This window comes from Cherax quadricarinatus, chromosome 16 (assembly GCF_038502225.1).
Source record: "Cherax quadricarinatus isolate ZL_2023a chromosome 16, ASM3850222v1, whole genome shotgun sequence".
Lineage (NCBI taxonomy): Eukaryota > Metazoa > Arthropoda > Malacostraca > Decapoda > Parastacidae > Cherax > Cherax quadricarinatus.
The window spans coordinates 14,633,077-14,652,951 of record NC_091307.1 but is presented as its reverse complement, the minus strand read 5'-3'; the positions used below and the strand labels follow the sequence as shown (position 1 = coordinate 14,652,951).

Below are 19,875 nucleotides of genomic sequence, written 5' to 3'. Positions count from 1 at the left end.
GAAAATAAGCCTTAGGACGTGTCATTTACATAACAGTAAAATTCTCGATATTTAGTATAAAATAATAGCATTATTAACCACCTGTGGGCTCAACCAGGAGAAAAATCTGCGTCTCTCGAAACACCACCAGAGAAGCTCCTCTCAGCCAAATGTGAGTACGGACTGCCAAGCCGTGGGAGTAATTCTAGAATATCTTAGCTTGGATAAGACAAGCTTTTCTCTGCAGTTTAGATTATATATATATATAATATATATATATATATATATATATATATATATATATATATATATATATATATATATATATATATATATATATATATATATTAGTAGGGTGGTAGACAGCCACCACCCAGGGACGTACTACCGTCCTACCAAATGAGTGTGAAACGAAAGCCTGTAATTGTTTTACATGATGGTAGGATTGCTAGTGTCTTTTTCGTCTCATAAACATGCAAAATTTCAGGTACGTCTTGCTACTTCTACTTACAATTAGGTCACACTACACATACTTGTACACGTTTGTGTATACACACTCATCTGAGTTTTCTTTGATTTTATATTAATAATTCTTGTTCTTATTGCTTTTCCTTTTATATCCATGGGGAAGTGGAATAAGAATCTTTCCTCCGTAAGCCATGCGTATTGTAAAAGTCAACTAAAATGCCGAGAACAATGGGCTAGTAACCCCTTTTTCCGTATAGTCTACTAAAAAGAGAAAGAAGAAAGCCGCCAAATGGGATGTTTGAATGTGCGTGGATGTTGTGTGAATAAGAAAAAGATGATTGTGGATGTTATGAATGAGAAGAAGCTGGATGTCCTGGCTTTAAGTGAAACAAAGCTGAAGGGGTGGGAGAGTTTCAATGGGAAGAAATAAATGGGATTAGGTCAGGGGTTTCAAATAGGAGTAACAATAATATTGAAGGATAACTTATGGCAGGAAAAGAGGGTATATAAATGTATTAATTCAAGGATTATATGGAGTAAAATAAGGGTTCGATGTGAAAAGTGGGCTATAGTAAGCTTTTATGCAGCTGGAGAAGAGAGAAGTGTGGAGGAGAGAGATTTTGGGAAATGTTGAGTGCGTGAGGAGTTTTGAACCAAGTGTGAGAGTACTTGTGGTTGGGGATTTCAATGTCAAAGTGGGTAAAAATGTTGTGGAGAGAGTAGTAGATAAATTTGGGGTGCCAGGGGTAAATGAAAATGGGGAGCCTATAATTGAGCTATGTGTAGAAAGAGGCTTGGTAATAAGTAATACATATTTTATGAAAAAGAGGATAAATAAGTATACAAGGTATGATATAGCACGTAATAAAAGTTTATTAGATTTTGTATTGGTGGATAAAAGGTTGATGGGTAGGCTTCAGGATGCACATGTTTATAGACGCAACTGATATATCGGATCATTATTTAGTTGTAGCTACAGTTAGAGTAAGAGGTAGATGGGTCAAAAGGAAAATGGCAACAACAATTAAGAGAGAGGTGAAAGTGTATAAACTAAGGGAGGAGGAAGTTAGGGTGAGATATAAGCAACTATTGGCAGAAAGGTGGGCTAGTGAAAGTGTGAGTAGTGGGGGGGGGTGAAGAGGGTTGGAATAGTTTTAAAAATGCAGTATTAGAATGTGGGGCAGAAGTTTGTGGCTATAGGAGGGTGGGTGCAAGAGGAAAGAGGAGTGATTGGTGGAATGATGAAGTAAAGGGTGTGATAAAAGAGAAAAAGGTAGCTTATGAGAGGTATTTACAAAGCAGAAGTGTTATAAGAGCAGAGTATATAGAAAGTAAAAGAAAGGTGAAAAGTGGTGAGAGAATGCAGGAGAGCAGATGACAGAGTAGGAGAGGCACTGTCAAGAAATTTTGTTGAAAATTAGAAAAGAAATTGGAGCTAAACAAGTTAAGAAAGCCTAGGGAACAAATGGATTTGTCAGTTAAAAACAGAGTAGGGGAGTTAGTAGATGGGGAGCTGGAGATATTGGGCACATGGCGGGAATATTTTGAGAAACTTTTAAATATCTATGAAGAAAGGGATGCGGTAATTTCATGCACTGGCCAGGGAGGTATAACATTTTTGGGGAGTGTGGGGGAGGTGCGTGAGGCATTACTTAGAATGAAAAGGGGTAAAGCAGCTGGAATTGACGGGATCATGACAGAAATGTTCAAAGCAGGGGGGATACAGTGTTGAGGTGGTTGGTATTTTTGTTTAATAAATGTATGAAGGAGGGGAAGGTACTTAGGGATTGGCAGAGTTATTTTATGTAAAGGGAAGGAGGACCAAAGAGATTGTAAAAAATATAGGGGAATAAGTTTACTGAGTATACCAGGAAAAGTGTACAGCAGGGCTATTATTGAATATTTAGTGAATGGATTTAGGGAAACCTGTTATTTTTATTTAGCCGGACTTGAACACTGGAAATGGGAAGTACAATGCCTGCACTTTAAAGGAGGGATTTGGGATATTGGCAGTTTGGTGGGATATGTTATATATCTTTATATATGCTTCTAAACTGTTGTATCTGGGCACCTCTGCAAAATGACAGTGATTATGTATAAGTGAGATGAAAGTGTTGGATGATGAAAGTATTTTCTTTTTGGGGATTTTTTCTTTTTGTCACCCTGCCTCGGTTGGAGACGGCCAATTAAAATCAATTCAATATTTTTAAAGGTAACCACACTACCACCAGCCTCAAGCATCATGATGTTGGTGTTGACTCTATAACTTCCTAACTTATTGTCACACACCTCCACCACCTTCACAGATCTTCTTATAAACACTAAAATATGTCTTCATGTTACGAGACAGGAGAAGCACAGTGCTTAATGTCATGGCCGTCTTGCAGTGACGTCTTGTTTTTGAGCGGCTGCCAACTCTGCTTCTAAACTTCCTCCACTTTTTAGCAGCCGCTACAAACATCTCGCAGCAAAGGAAGTACAGGAATAGGTTTCAGCATAATCTTACTCGCGCGTGTTTAAGTAATGAACAAGATGGTAGTGGCAGGTAGGTAGTGGGCAGTAATGGTGAGGAGGTGGTGCGGCAGCGGCTGGTACAGCGATAGGTACAAGGCGGAAGTTGATGAAGTGTTAAGTAGTAGACATTGACCAGACCGCAAGCTTGCATGACAGCAGTAATATTGATGTCTGTGGGTTATCGAAACAAGGTAAGTAGAAATTAGGTGAACTTCACCATAATTGCCTTGCCATAACACTGTCCGATATTTTTATGCTCTTCAATGATTAGTTCCGTTCCGTCGTCCACTCAGTACGCTTGTGACACCACCAGTGCAACTCACCAACATGTTAAGAGGTAGGTTATTAGTGTTGAATATTCGTGTTAAGAATGCTGAACTGTTGATACTCGCTGGGAAATATGTTTACTTGGAGTTTACCTGGAGAGAATTCCGGGGGGTCAACGCCCCCGCGGCCTAGTCTGTGACCAGGCCTCATGGTGGATCAGAGCCTGATCAACCAGGCTGTTACTGCTGGCTGCACGCATTGCAGTGTACGAGCCACAGCCCGGCTGGTCAGGTACCGACTTTAGGTGCTTGTCCAGTGCCTGTTTGAAGACAGCCAAAGGTCTATTGGTAATCCCCCTTATGTATGCTGGGAGGCAGTTGAACAGTCTTGGGCCCCTGACACTTATTGTGTTGTCTCTTAACGTGCTAGTGACACGCCTGCTTTTTAATGTTGCATCGTCTGCTGAGTCTTTCGTAGTGAGTGATTTTCTTGTGCAAGTTCGGTACTAGTCCCTCTAGGATTTTCCACGTGTATGTAGTCAAGTATATCTCCCGCCTGCGTTCCAGGGAGTAAAGGTTGAGGAACTTCAAGCGCTCCCAGTAATTGAGGTGTTTTATCTCAGTTATGCGCGCCGTGTATGTAGCAGTATGTACAGTATGTTTTTTTCTTCTAACCCAGAACTTGTACAAGAATGGTATACAATACCGACAAGATGAATTTGAGACACCTGTGCAACATCTGGGTATCTTTATTGTAGACGTTTCGCCATCCAATGGCTTTATCAGTACAAATTCCAGGACATAACTTGAAGAGCACCGCGACTGTGGTGCTCTTCGCACCTACTTCTAGGTTGAGGGACTGATTACCTCATCTTCTGTACATAGTTTTCCTGTCTTCAAGTTATGTCCTGGAATTTGTATTGATAAAGCCACTGGATGGCGAAACGTCTACAATAAAGATACCCAGATGTTGCACATGTGTCTCAATTTCAACCCAGAACTTGTGGAGTGTTTTATCGTATTGCATTACATCTGGAAAAATCACTCAGCATCTCGCAGTTAGTGTCTCAGTGATGTTAACGTAAGATATGTTGAGTATGATTTTGCTGTATTAAATTACGTTCTTTTTTTACATAATTGTGTTGCAAATTAATTTTATATTATAAAATAGTTAAACTCGCGTGTATCGTTCACAAAATAAGATCACAGAGGAAGATAATCTTGGTGCAAAATTAAAAAAATTGCATACAGTTTAAATTCATTCTCTCTCTCCTAGACTGTTCTCTCAACAAAGGTGATCTGCTGACTATGTCTGCATTAACTCTCATATTGATTTATTTTCTCACTCAAGCCTCGTATTTTTCAATAATTTTTATTTTTACCTTAGTTTATATCCAATTTAATCTAAACTCTTTTTAGGTTAACTAGATCATGAACTTTCACCAAGCTAGATATAAAGCCAATAATAGCGAAGAAAATAGACATTGTGGGTGTTAGACGTGCCTGCTAGCTTGGGCCAGTATGCTTGCCGCAGTGTTCTTTCGTTCCTCTGTTCTTGTATGCAAAGAAACAGTGCAGCAGGCCTACTGACTCATGTTGGACAGGTCCAACTTGCACCCGATCAAGCACACGTTTAATGGTACCCAAAATTCTTGCCTCAGTGACACTACCAAGGAGTTTGTTCCACTCATCCATATCTCTATTGCCAAGCCAGTACTTTCCTCTGAAGGGTGAAACTCTCTGAGTAAGGACACATACAATTTTCTCATTAAAATACAGTATACAAGGTATATATGAAGGTAGTTCTGTCTTCACCATCGTTAATAAACTCAAACTAAATAGCCTCCTCCCTCTCCAACATGAGCACTTGGCAGCATTGTCGTACTAGGTAGAAAACACTCAAGGCGTAGATTTAATTGTTTGTGGAGTAGCGTAGGAAAACAGTTGCTCAAAGTTTGTACGTTGCTACACGAGGAATTAAAAAAATGCACCTCACAGAAATGGTGCAGTGATCATTTTGTGTAGCATCGTAATGGAAAATATTGAAGTGATCCTCGCCACCTGGGGTGAAAAGTTTCCTTAATTAATGTCTTGATCAGTGCATAAGTGTCTTTTACCCACAACTTGTTGGTTGGTATCACCACACCACTAGCGCTCGTACTGTTAGTATAGACCTTAAGGGAGTTAGTCACTCGCTGCCCTTCACTGTCTCTATGTTGACCAATTCCTTTCCTTTATTCGTAATTGTATGCTAAACAGTCATGTCTTGAACAGTTTTCTGATGTATCTTGGCAGTCTTTGTTGATTTCATCTCCATGTTGCAGTCCACTTGTTTCCCACATACTCACCCATACCCTTCATCTATCCTAGATAACTCAGCCATGGACTCTTCGACAAAGTTGGCTAACGCTACCACTGCTGCCCCAGAGACGTACCCCATCCCTTTCATACATATATTTCCCATAGAAATGGTCCGAGTTGTCAATGAATGTGATTATAAACTTCTTTTTTGCAGTCAGCAGTTGACACTAATTGCCCTTGACATGCATTTATTGTCAACTTTTCAGGGCACAATGCTACATATGCTCGGGATCCCTCCCTTGGATCGAATTAGATCTGTAGGTGCCCTCTACCTCATTCACTAGTAGCTCTTGTCTCCTGCCCTTCCCAGTATCATTTTCCTTTAGCACCACTGAGGTACACTATGGGCTTGTTCTCATTTCCTGACATATCCAACCTGTTGACTATGTCACCAACACTGGGTGGAGGGAAGCACACCCTCTGTCTTGCCCTCCTGTCCCAGTTGCAGAAGTCACGATTCATATAACTAACTTTTAGGCCGTCGACCACGAGGATATTCTTGCCTTTATTTAAAAGCAGTGGAGTTGATGGCACTTTTATCCTCATTGACCTTTGAAGCACATTCATCCTGGAGAACAGGAAAGTGATTTCCTACCTTCAAATCTGCTCTTTAAACCTTCCTCAGTTTAATGTTTCTTCCTTTACTAGAAACCACTTGTTACTGCTACCAACTTTATCCTCGTTGCTGGTAACGTGTTTCCTTTATTAACCCCAACCACCTCACATTCATTATTATATTTATCCAAGCGAATTTTCAGTTACTTATTTTCCTTCTTGAGAAATAGAACCTCCTCCTCCAACACCTTGAACCCTGATTCTGAAACACAACAAAAGCCATGTTGCACTATAACACTTTACATTAATTTCCCGACACAGCTGCAGGACAGGTAGCGCGACCTACCGTGACCATAGATTTTAGTTGTCATGGAAAGACAGTTTCGCTTTGGATAGAACTTCTTCAAGACATGATTTGATGAAACTCTTCCCAGAGCGAAATGAATCCTATATTAAAGGTGTGTTCTTCACCTAGTGTCATAATACCTATCGACAATACCTCCCAACCTTCACAATGAAAACGTTTGCTATGCATTGCGGTATATAGCAAAATGCCGATGTAACGAGTGCTTTGTGCTGTCATATTGGGAGACCTTTGTTGCACTTTGATCCAAGTACTTGCATTAAACAGTCTTTTTTTCCTGTAATGTGTAATAGATATAAACACTGCCTTGTGATGCAGCATGTGTAAGGCACTTGTGTAGCAGCATTAACATAAATGTTAATTTTTGTTTGGGTCTTTGTTGCCTTCGGAGTGACGATAAGGCAGGTTTGGCTTTACTGTTATTTATAGCACGGCTGATTCTTGTTTACTATCCCATTGCCAGCATCTCTTGTTGGCTATCTCCCTGCCATCGTCTCTTTTATTGTCTTCCGACCAGCTCCGCTTGTTTGCTTTTCAACCAGCGCTTCTTATTCAACACCTTGCAACCAGCATCTCTAGTTCAGCGCTTTTCGACTCTTCTCCTTTTGCTCACAGCCTTCTGACGGGTACCTCTTGTTTACTGCCTTTCGACGACCACCTCTTGTTTACGAATTTTTAAAAGGGATGTCTTCATACCGGAGTAAGGCTCTTGATGAAAGAAATTGAAGTTACTCGAACTGTAGATCATAATCTGATTGTCTTTCATTTCCCAGGCATTGTATAACCCATATGGTTTTAGCGCTTCATACATAATCATGTTTGTCATCACATGGCAAAAATAGCTGTCACTTCTCAGTCAGCACATCTGTGAGATTTTTAATGTAACTAAATACTGTCAGTTCTCAGGCAGAAAATAAACACACGAGCAAAAGAACCAGGAATGAATGAGTAAGAAGAGAAGCAGAGGGATAATGCGAGAAAGAATGGGCGGCAAAAAGGAAGTTAGAACCAACATTACTACACATCCACATCAGGCAGAAAGCGTAATAATAGTCCTGGACTCCTTGAGAGGTCACATAGGCATTAAATGAACCTCTAGCGAACATTAACTGTCGTCCCATTGTTCAAACTAGAAGACCACTTTATTGGATAACGTGTGGGGACATGGCGCGCGTGAGCGCCATACAGTCATTTTTCCAGTATAGTGTAGTAGATTCTCCCCTTGCCTCGATTTCATGCGGAGGATGAAGAGAAAGCTTTCTAATTTTCTATCTTTGACACCTAGATAATACAGTACACTAGGTAGACAGTTCTTCACGAAAGATAACCCTTTACTTCCAAATCCGAGGCTGTTTGTCTTGCCCATCTTCTTCCATGTAGTTTCGAATGGCTTATGAAAGAGAGAAACAAAGGAGAGCGAGCGAGCAAAAAAACAAGAACTGTTGGACAACAACCTTTAGTTCCACCTGCTGGCGATTCTCAAAATACTTTTTCTTTGAGGGGTCAGTGACCGGAGAAGTAATTTGACCCGGTTTAATTTAGTAGTACTTGTTGTATTCTGAATCACGCTTGCTTTAAGATACCAAATGTCTAGACAGTCACTGTGATTCCTTCCTTGTGGATGATCTGAGCTATATTTTCACTTTTGGAATGTAATGCTGGTGAAAATTGACTAATAAATTTTTGTGATATTTTATACGTACTATCCTGATTCAGCTTGAATGTCGGATTTAACTTATCTTGGCTACTTTGTACAGTTTTTGATTCGTACTTCATATATGCATGAATTGCTGCCAGTGGTCGTCTCCTCCACATACAACTGTTTTCCTTTTCCTTGTCACCTTCCCTTTCGTAGAAATCTTCCCTATGAGGATAGACTGAAGGCCCTGAATCTGCACTCTCTCGAAAGACGTAGAATTAGGGGGGATATGATAGAGGTGTATAAATGGAAAACAGGAATAAATAAAGGGGATGTAAATAGCGTGCTGAAAATTTCCAGCCAAGACAGGACTCGCAACAATGGTTTCAAGTTGGAAAAATTCAGATTTAGGAAGGATATAGGAAAGCACTGGTTTGGTAATAGATTTGTGGATGAGTGGAACAAACTCCCGAGTACAGTTATTCAGGCTAAAACGTTGTGTACTTTTAAAAATAGGTTAGATAAATACATGAGTGGGTGTGGGTGGGTGTGAGTTGAACCTGACTAGCTTGTGCTGCTGGGTCTGGTGCCGTGCTCCTTCCTTGAGTGGAGGTGACCAGACTGGGTGGGTCATTGGGCTAATCCGGGGGGGAGGACATGGACCTGTTCCGCATGGGTCAGTAGGCCTGTTGCAGTGTTCCTTCTTATGTTCTTATGTGTATTATTATAGTCAGCATCTAAGTTTCCGTGTGAAGTATTGATCGCTGTTATTCGAAGGTTGTCCCCAACAGAAGCTAGTAAAAGCTCCTCCCTTGGCCTTAACTCTTTTATGGATTGCTCAACATTCCTCATTTTGAAAAGCAGGTGAACCTTGTTTTAACTGTCTTTTTGTCTTTTTCCCCTTATTATCCTTTCCTCACTGAAGCTCTTGTATTTAAAAGTACTTCCGCTGACCTATCCTCTTTTTCTCAATATGACCTGTTTTCTCCCTTTTACGAAAAGGTTGTGCCAGACACTCGCCTCTCCTGAGTCATCAGGCTATTATATTCATTGGTTCAGTATAATTAAATTTCCTCTTTAATTAGGGGTATCGGTTGTACATAGCTCCCCTAACTATACCATGTCTGATTATCTTACTTTTCAATCAGAGAATCATAGTTTCTTTTCAGCAAATGCTGAGGTCATATTTCTGTCTTCGTTGTTCAACATAAGGACTTGCTTTAGTCATCCACGATCAGTTCTGAGAGAGGTTTAAACTTCTTTACACAGATTGTTCTGGAATAATTTAACAGAAAATCTAAACGTGTTTCAAATCAACATATAAACATTTCCCAAACCCTCTTCCTCGATGTCTAGCCTTCACTTGCATGGTGTATCCGGATGCTGAGGAGCCAGGCATTTTCACTGTATGCTTAGTGTCGAGGAGCCAGATTTGCAGTGTGGTACCCGGGGGCTAAGAAGCCAGGCACCTTCATAGTGTATTGGAGCTAGGTTAGTACATTATTATTATTATAATCAAGGGAGAAGCGCTAAACCCGGAGGATTATACAGCGCCTGGGGGGGGATGTGGAAGGCATTCAGGCTTAATTCGGGGAACTGGAGCACAGATCCAATTCCCTGAATCAAGAGCCCCTCACCAACATTAAGGAACCTTCCTTGAGGGGTAGGTTAGTACAGATAGGAAGCGCATCTGTCTCGCGCTCAGCAGACGGAGGATCAAGCCTCCACCACCGTCTTGCGCTGAATGACCCACATGAGCTTAGCGCTTAACAGGAATTATTATATTATTCATGGTGTATCCGGGGTGATAAGGAGCCGGACACCTGAGTGTTATACCTGGGTGTTGAGAAGCCAGGTACCTAAGTGTTGTACTCTAGGGAAGGGTTAAGGAGCTAGACACCTGAATGTTGCACATCAGGGGGTGTTAAGGAGTCAAACACCCGAGTGTTTTATCCAGATATTGAGGAGCCGGGCACCTGAGTGTTGTACCTGAGAGTTCAGGAGCCAAACACATGTCAGTCTCGACTCGCCTTACTTGTATTTCTCCCCACACTCAGAGCCCAAGTGTTTATTTAGCACTTGGAAGACATTTGGAGTGTGTGAGTAACCAACCACATTGGGCTCGAGAGATTAAGTCCGTGTCCATAAATTCTTCTCGAGAACTCCATGACACTTGGGTACGGGAGTGAAGTGCAGTGGAACCATAGCACCATCCAACTCTGCTCCTTGAGTCTAGTTTCTCGCGATTTTTATCTGAATTTTACTCCAGCGACGTTAAATGTGTCATCCATGCTTGTTCGTTTTAATTATTGACTTACTGGAGTAAATAATTTATTATATGATTGCTGAGCAATAGTCTGTTGATTACTAAGAATGTTCATAAGTAATTTGTACCATAACTTGTAATATAAATGTTTAGCTTGCATTTACTTAGTCTAATCTGGTCCAGAAATAATTCTTTTTATGTAGTTTCTTGTTACAAGATTCACTGTACTGTGATAAATTTAATTGTTTACGAGAAAGCGTGATAAATATAACATGGTTTGCAACAACAAAAAAATTCATTGAAAAATTATCGTTTCCTCTTCAGTACTGAGTAAGAGGAAAAATTCTAGTGAGCCCAAGTAACTATATTAGTGTACCTCCCATTTCTATGAAAGCAGTAATTCTTATGATAGTACAAAGTGTGCATTATTCTTTTAATAACTGAATGTTCCTCGGCGTATTTTGGTGATAAATTATAATTTGAAACGTCCAGTTGTAAGCGACTTTGGTCACGGAAATAGTTTTGTTGTGCATTTGGAAAAAATATACTGATATAATCTAACGTAGCAGGACCAGACTTGCTGGAAATGGCATGTCATTTACTTTCGCTGTGATTGGCCAGGAACGTCGACTAATTCATTGCTAACAGTTGATTGGCCATGACGCAGCATTCGAGCCAAAACAAGAGTATTATTTTTTCTAATATCTCCCAAAATAACAATTTGCACAAGAAATAACAGTTCGTGAGGTAGATAGATGGCTTGTACGTATCGTAAAGTATTAAATAAGGCCCGAGTTCTGCCGAGCAGCATGCTTCAGTTATATCCCTCATAAAGAATTTTTAATTTATACTTTATTGTAGCTATGTGGATTAGTTTGCGCCATTGACTGTAGTGTATTAACTTTGTCTAATAATTTGATAATCCTTTCAGATTATTATTTAGTGCCAGAGGGTGATTTCTCAAGTATAGTAAACAAACAACAAGTGTCACACTTAAACTATTTAAAATTTGTTATTTTTGCAAGTGACGCACCAACAGCAACACACTGAACTACAGCACTCATTCAGTATTGTCTGTGATTTTTTTTTCTGGTGTCCATTTGTAAGCTTTTTTTTTTCTGCAATTAGCCATTGAAGAGTGTGCACTGATAATTTTGGGTGCTTTTTAGATACATGTATATCGACTTTATTATGCTAACTGCTGAATAATGCCTCTTGTTCTTTCTTTTATGTGAGTATATATCCTTTCCAAGCACTGTAAGTTACGTTTTCACAACTTTATTTTTCTCTAAGCTTGTTCATTGTCGACTTTCTTCTCTGGCTTTTTGTATCTTTATTGACAAATATGTACCAAATTTTACATGGCGTCGTTCCCACAAACAGGTGGTGCCAGTAATCAGCAGTTTGTACCAGTTACATGCTGTTGCGTCGTTCCCACAAGTTGGTGGTGCCAGGAGCTTGTAGTTTATACCAGTCTTATTTACTGTAGTAGTGTTCCCTTTGTCTTCTTGGGACAAGGTTGATTCAAGAGCTTGTTTATGATTCACTGTTATAAGTAACTACGCTACACAACAGAAAGGTGATAGACCATTAGTTTTTACACGCTGTCTTTTCTCGTCTCTCTCTGATAATGGCAGGATTTTGCTCCTGTGAGTGTCCAAATCACCTGAAGCTTTGAAGATGATGTAAACTGCGTTCTAACAAAAAAAACTTTGTTGCTCTTAGTAGTTAATGTTGGCAATAGCAGTTTGTTTAATTTAAAATGTCGAATTTTTTTAAATAAAAATATAAATTTTATTTTTAATTTACACGTCAATGAGAATCTAATTTTAAATGTGTTTTGGTTTGCTTAATATTACAATAACGAGCGTTGTATGACCCGAACGGGTTTGGCACTTCTTTATTAATATAAAACTAATACTAATGCAAAATAGCATTTATATATCACGAAACTTGGCACTGGGGTAGATTTGCGAGTCCCTCTCGAAGACCATTATCACGCTTACCATGGGTCCTTAGCTCTAAATTGCGCTTTTTGTGATAGAAGGGCAGGAGGGCTAGTGATGGGGGGGGGAGGGGGCAGAGTTCACACCACCATGCCAACACACCAATTAGGAACTGACCAATGTCTTAGGAACTATTAGCATTCTCGCTAAATTCCTCCGATTTTTTCCGAAAGTCACTTCTAGTTAATGCGTGAACGAGCACTTTTTATTATCCGATTAATTTACTGCCTTTGATAATTTGAAAAAGAAAAATACATGCTTGTAGGTAACGTTGTTTAGGTAAAAGAATGTATGGTAAGTTTGGATGAAAATACAGCTTGATCTACAATAACAGATTAAACTTTCAATATATTTAGTATATATATTAATATATACTGAAACGTGAATAATAAGAGACTTCCAAAAGCTGTGGCTGAACATACCTGAAGCAGCATAAATTCGTCGTGTATTTTTTCATTACATTTATAGCAAGTACTCAGTTTCAGTATTATATTTAGGTTGTCTTAAATTTTGAAGTGTGATAGGTAATAATAGTTCATTGCTTCCGTTTCTTTTTTCTAAAAAGCATGTTTTATATTTGTATTTTCGTTAATATTTAACATATGCCTTTAAAATAAAATGCATATTATATTACGCATATATGACCCGTAGGGGGTCATACAGGGGGTAATCACGTTTGATCCAAGAAATTGGAGTTACACTATCCTTGGATTAAACTTAATTATTTCCCAGTCTCCAGGCACTGTATAACCATTACGGGTTTAGCGCTGCCATATGAATGTAATATGACTACGGATATGATTGCTAAGGTAATAATAATCTGTATCATGAACATCGTGGAGGTACCAGCACCGAATTGATGCATATATGTTCCAACCTTTCATCTTAAATGTAATAATAATTATAAACAAAACCATTTTTTTGGCAGTATTTTTCAATGTGTGCATCTTGTCAGTGTATAAGTTCACTTACAGCTGCTGGCATTTGTGTTTTATTGAGATGTCAAATATCAGTGTATTTTCGTTTTGTTATATTAGATATTTTTATTGTTGTGAATAGTAGCGTCATCCTGATCCACCTTTGAACTGTAATGCCTATTCTTAGTCCATGATAATAACCCCGTGGTAGTCGCCCAAATTAACGTATTGTTGTGCTCTTTAAGGCACCTGAGTTCTTAGATTAAGTCTTGGATACGTTGTGTGTTGGCAGGCGGAAGCCACGCCTAGTAATATGCCAGATGAAGTATCACGTTGTATAATACGTGATTGCTTGTGTATGTGTGTAATTCTGTGTGCTTGTTTTTGTCACATTGTTTATTTGTAGTGTTTATATTTTCCTGTGTTTTGATTTTATTTTTTATTGATATAATAATCTAGTTAGTGCCTGGTATCTCGTTGACATATTATTTTATGCACCCATAACTATTTTGTACCTGAGTTTTCAATAAAATATATAAAAAAAAAAAATTTTCCTTGAAATCATTTCTTGAAATCATTTATCCTCATCTTCAGGTTTACAAGAAAAAAAAATAAATTGAAAATTACAGAAGTTTAAATAATTAAATATATTTTTTAAGAAATTGCTTATTTTTTTCAATTCTGTACGTACTTGTCTGTTTGAAGACCTGAAGATGTGAACAGAAAGTCTCGAAGCGTTGTAAAAATAAAATGGCTTTATTTGCTCTATCGTTGCTGCTATATATGACAAGACTACGCTTTCCATATGAAAGCTCGATCTCTGATGTAATTATATTTACGGGATGCGCTAAATCCGTGTAGGTTATATAATGAACGTTGTAAAACAACGACTGTAATTTGAAACATGATTCGGGCCTCGAAAATTTACAATTCAGTGACACTTTCTCTTGCTCAGCTGCCACATTATCAGCGCCTTGATTTTTTAATGATAATTTATGCATTTTAAAGTTCACATATTTCATCAAAAAAATTTACATCTAATAGCATAAGTACCCTTTTATCAGTATGTGGCGCATATAACATTTCAGCAAGTACTCGGGCTTAAATGTGTCTACGTCAGTGGAGGTGACCAGCGTCTTGTATAATAGGTTGCTGTAAGGTTTCGCCTTGCTAAAGCACTCGGTCGAATATAAATGCTCTACCTGATGTCACCACCACTATTTACTGTGATAACTTGAATGCTCAGTGTTATATGTGATTCTTCCTCAAAAACTATTTGACAGTAATAGTGGCCTGGGGATGGGTAAACAGGGCAACGTTGCAAGTTGCCTCAGTAAAATGTTTTTTTATTCACTTGAAACAGTAATGTTACGCATTACACTAAAGGAAATTTCTGAACGTTCACTTATTTTGGAAAAATTTGAATGATGGATATTTTAAGATATGTTGTTTTCATTTAACCTAAATAAAATTATTTAAACCCATAAGTAACCAATAATAATCATATGACACGAAGGAGTGGAGCACTTCTGACAGCGGGGTAGGGACTTCGTAAAGTGTGAAGATAGATAGGCTGCAAATTTTTAACTTCTAAGTGACCCCAATGACACTTGACCAGACTTCAAGAACCCCAAAATCTACCTTACTAAGCTGAAACCCGGAAAGAAAAATATGTCTTGATATTTCCCAAAGCCAACTGGGTCAGGAGTCTCAGGATTAACATAGCATGTAGGATATTCTTGAAATAAAAACACTTGAGCAATGTTCTAGTGTTGCAAAAGTGATTACATTGTCAGTATACATATACATATGAAAAAAGGTAATATGAACATCTTATTTAGGTTTCAGTGGCAACCGTCGTTAAGGGATGACAGATGTTGAACACATATAAGGCAATAAGCTAGTTACTTTGTTAGGTTTAAAGCCTCTCGACTACATGCGAACAATTAGAGCTATAATTCACCTATACACTAGCATTTAAGACTCCTTTAATATTTGAAGTAGTTATTTAACTTTCAGTGTATACACTAAGAGACACATCTTTCTATTTATATATGGCATGGAAAGCGACGAGAGCTTGGCAGGAGGGTTTAGGTAGGGTAAATTATGCCATTCATACTCTCTTGTGATATTTATACACTAGCTTCGTGGTGCACCAAGGCGACTCACGGCAACACTGTCAGTGGTTACCCAAGTCACCACAACTGAAGCGTTCACATTAAACGAGTAAACGAGACGTACTACAGATGCGGTCGTTAATCTCCACGCTAAAATTCATGCCATTGTAAATTTTTCCGACATGATTGGATCTAAAGGCAAGGTTTCACAACACGTGATACAATGGTGACACTTCAATTGGTATAAACTGGCGTGTGAATTTCAGCCTGGTTTTTGGCTCAGCATTTGACTACTAGGACATTCCTTTCCATGGCCCAATGAATCTCCCACGTCCTAAGTTGACGTTCAGATATATAAAAAATTAGTTGTAAGACATTGCTAGTTTATATGGTTTAATGGATAATTTTCGAAATAACTTGTTGAAAGAAATTATTACAAAATTGCAGATTGCTTGTGTGGTCATACTTGTGCGAGAAACGCATCTCTAACTGCTAAATTTATTACCCCTTGTAACATTATCATCAGATAATGCTACTACATTTAGAACAGTTATCAGTGGATTATTTAGTATCACTCGTTCTCTGGTTTTAATATCTCATTTCAATGGTGCAGACTTATTTCGTTTGCCATGTTTCAGAGCGGCCGAGCGCCCCCGGGAAGCCCCAGGCTGTGGACCGGGAGGGCAGCGCCCTCAGCAGACTCGCCTACATCAAGGTGGCCAACGATGCCCTCCTCCTCAGGTGGGACGCTCCCCACACTGACGGTGGCTCACCCATCACAGGTCAGTCTTCGTCACAAGTCAGTGCTCATCCACCACAAATGTACTCATCCATCACAAGTCAATCCTCGCCAGACTTATACTCGCCTGACCAAGCTTACCTTTAAGTTTCTGCCCTACTCGTCCACCTTTATTTCTCAACACTGACTACCTGCATCTTTCGCTCAAATTCTACATGTAGAAGTTCAGTCACCACGCTCACCGGATAGTCACTGTCCGTCACTGTCTTCTTACATTTACTATTACCACCATTACCGCAGTTGCTACAATTATTATTACTTCTAACATTCGCATTTAGTAATGCTAATATGAGTACAATTAATATTATTATTATTTCAGTCATTCTGTTTTAACTCATTTACCTTATTGCTCTGTTCGAACGTAAAATGTTAATTTAACTATTAATTTTTTCAGGCTGAGAGCTGTTTTCTTACTACAGCTCATTTAAAAATCTCGTATCTGTCTAGGATATACTATCACCTTCTTCCTCAGAATGTGACCTTTAACAAAAGGCTAACACCCATGTACCTATTTATTCCAAGGTAGAAAAGGGCAATAAGTGTAAGGAAATATGCATACATCCCGGAGCTGAACCCGAGTCGTTCGGTTGTGAGCCAAAAACGCTACCGATGAGCTACGGATCACATCTGTTGTTTTGATTGTAATATTTACTGTGTTAATGCTAGTTGCTGTGTTGTAAGTGGGTAATAGTGTGATGTATGGCAGGTTACATCCTGGAGCGGAGTGAAGGTCTGGGAGAGATGTGGGTGCGGGTCAACCTGGTGCCCATCAAAGAAACAGAGTTCGCCGTTGCTAACCTCGTCGGCGGTCGAGAGTACCGCTTTAGGTAGGTGCTGGTGCTCTCTGTCTGTCTGTCTGTCTCTCTCTCTCTCTCTCTCTCTCTCTCTCTCTCTCTCTCTCTCTCTCTCTCTCTCTCTCTCTCTCTCTCTCTCACTCTCACTCTCACTCTCACTCTCTCTCACTCTCTCTCTCTCATATATATATATATATATATATATATATATATATATATATATATATATATATATATATATATATATATATATAGATATATATATCGTGCCTAATAGGTAAAACTGGCCAATTAGCAAGAACTCATTTAAAATTAAGTCCTTTCTAAAATTTTCTCTTATACGTTTAAAGATATATTTTTTTCATTAATGTTGATGTAAAAATTTATAATTTTGCACCAAAAAGAACTTAGAAAACTTACCTAACCTTATTATAAGAAAAACAATTTATTTTAGCCTAACCCAACTAAATATATTTTAGATTTGTTTACAATAATTTAATACTAAACAAACACAGTGAAATATATTTTTTTCGTTAGGTTCAGAATGATTTTGGCGAAATTATTGCATACACAAATTTTCACTTGTCCTATATGGCAAGATGAGCGTTGCTATTTAAGCCAAGATCGCAAGTTCTGCCTATTCGGCACAACATATATATATATATTTATATATATATATATATATATATATATATATATATATATATATATATATATATATATATATATATATATTCAACAAGTTGGCCGTCTCCCACCGAGGCAGGGTGACCCAAAAAAGAAAGAAAATCCCCAAAAAGAAAATGCTTTCATCATCATTCAACACTTTCACCACACACATAATCACTGTTTTTGCAGAGGTGCTCAGAATACAACAGTTTGGAAGCATATACGTATAAAGATACACAACATATCCCTCCAAACTGCCAATATCCCAAACCCCTCCTTTAAAGTGCAGGCATTGTACTTCCCATTTCCAGGACTCAAGTCCGACTATATGAAAATAACCGGTTTCCCTGAATCCCTTCACTAAATATTACCCTGCTCACACTCCAACAGATCGTCAGGTCCCAAGTACCATTCGTCTCTATTCACTCCTATGTAACACGCTCACGCACGCTTATATATATGAATAGGTGGTAAGTTACTAAATGCTGTAAAGAGTTTTTATGAGGATAGTGAGGCTCAGGTTAGGGTGTGTAGAAGAGAGGGAGACTACTTCCCGGTAAAAGTACGTCTTAGACAGGGATGTGTAATGTCACCATGGTTGTTTAATATATTTATAGATGGGGTTGTAAAAGAAGTAAATGCTAGGGTGTTCGGGAGAGGGGTGGGATTAAATTATGGAGAATCAAATTCAAAATGGGAATTAACACAGTTACTTTTTGCTGATGATACTGTGCTTATGGGAGATTCTAAAGAAAAATTGCAAAGGCTAGCGGATGAGTTTGGGAATGTGTGTAAAGGTAGAAAGTTGAAAGTGAACATAAAAATGAGTAAGGTGATGAGGGTATCAAATGATTTAGATAAAGAAAAATTGGATATCAAATTGGGGAGGAGTATGGAAGAAGTAAATGTTTTCAGATACTTGGGAGTTGACGTGTCGGCGGATGGATTTATGAAGGATGAGGTTAATCATAGAATTGATGAGGGAAAAAAGGTGAGTGGTGCGTTGAGGTATATGTGGAGTCAAAAAACATTATCTATGGAGGCAAAGAAGGGAATGTATGAAAGTATAGTAGTACCAACACTCTTATATGGGTGTGAAGCTTGGGTGGTAAATGCAGCAGCGAGGAGACGGTTGGAGGCAGTGGAGATGTCCTGTCTAAGAGCAATGTGTGGTGTAAATATTATGCAGAAAATTCGGAGTGTGGAAATTAGGAAAAGGTGTGGCGTTAATAAAAGTATTAGTCAGAGGGCAGAAGAGGGGTTGTTGAGGTGGTTTGGTCATTTAGAGAGAATGGATAAAAGTAGAATGACATGGAAAGCATATAAATCTGTAGGGGAAGGAAGGCGAGGTAGGGGTCATCCTCGAAAGGGCTGGAGAGAGGGGGTAAAGGAGGTTTTGTGGGCAAGGGGCTTGGACTTCCAGCAAGCTTGCATGAGCGTGTTAGATAGGAGTGAATGGAGACGAATTGTACTTGGGACCTGACGATCTCTTGGAGTGTGAGCAGGGTAATATTTAGTGAAGGGATTCAGGGAAACCGGTTATTTTCATATAGTCGGACTTGAGTCCTGGAAATGGGAAGTACAATGCCTGCACTTTAAAGGAGGGGTTTGGGATATTGGCAGTTTGGAGGGATATGTTGTGTATCTTTATACGTATATGCTTCTAAACTGTTGTATCCTGAGCACCTCTGCAAAAACAGTGATTATGTGTGAGTGTGGTGAAAGTGTTGAATGATGAAAGCATTTTCTTTTTGGGGATTTTCTTTCTTTTTTGGGTCACCCTGCCTCGGTGGGAGACGGCAAACTTGTTGAAAAAAAAATATATATATATACATGTATATATATATATATATGTATATATATATATGTATATATATATGTATATATATATGTATATATATATATGTATATATATATATATATATATATATACATATATATATATACATATATATATACATATATATATACATGCAAGGAATTCGCGAGAGCATGCGAAATATAAACAAACACTGATCTCTGGCTGAAGGAGACTCGAACCTACGAACCTTAGGACGAGGTACGCAGTGCTTTACCAATCCACCCACACTGGACCAATACCTTGGCGTGTAGCATGAGCTACACGTTTGATCCAAGGCAGCCAGCTTTCAGGGAGAAGGCT

The 19,875-nt window shown here is 38.7% G+C and overlaps 1 protein-coding gene across 13 annotated transcripts in view; it reads left to right on the top strand.

Moving 5' to 3' along the window:
- The window catches only part of LOC128688939 (titin homolog), a 748,574-nt gene that overhangs the window by 55,414 nt on the left and 673,285 nt on the right, over positions 1-19,875 (top strand). For all 13 annotated transcript variants that reach the window (XM_070085630.1, XM_070085629.1, XM_070085628.1 and 10 more), the window contains 2 exons: positions 16,091-16,234; positions 16,958-17,078. In XM_070085630.1, the coding sequence (XP_069941731.1) occupies positions 16,091-16,234; positions 16,958-17,078 (265 nt within the window). The remainder of the gene's footprint in view (positions 1-16,090; positions 16,235-16,957; positions 17,079-19,875) is intronic.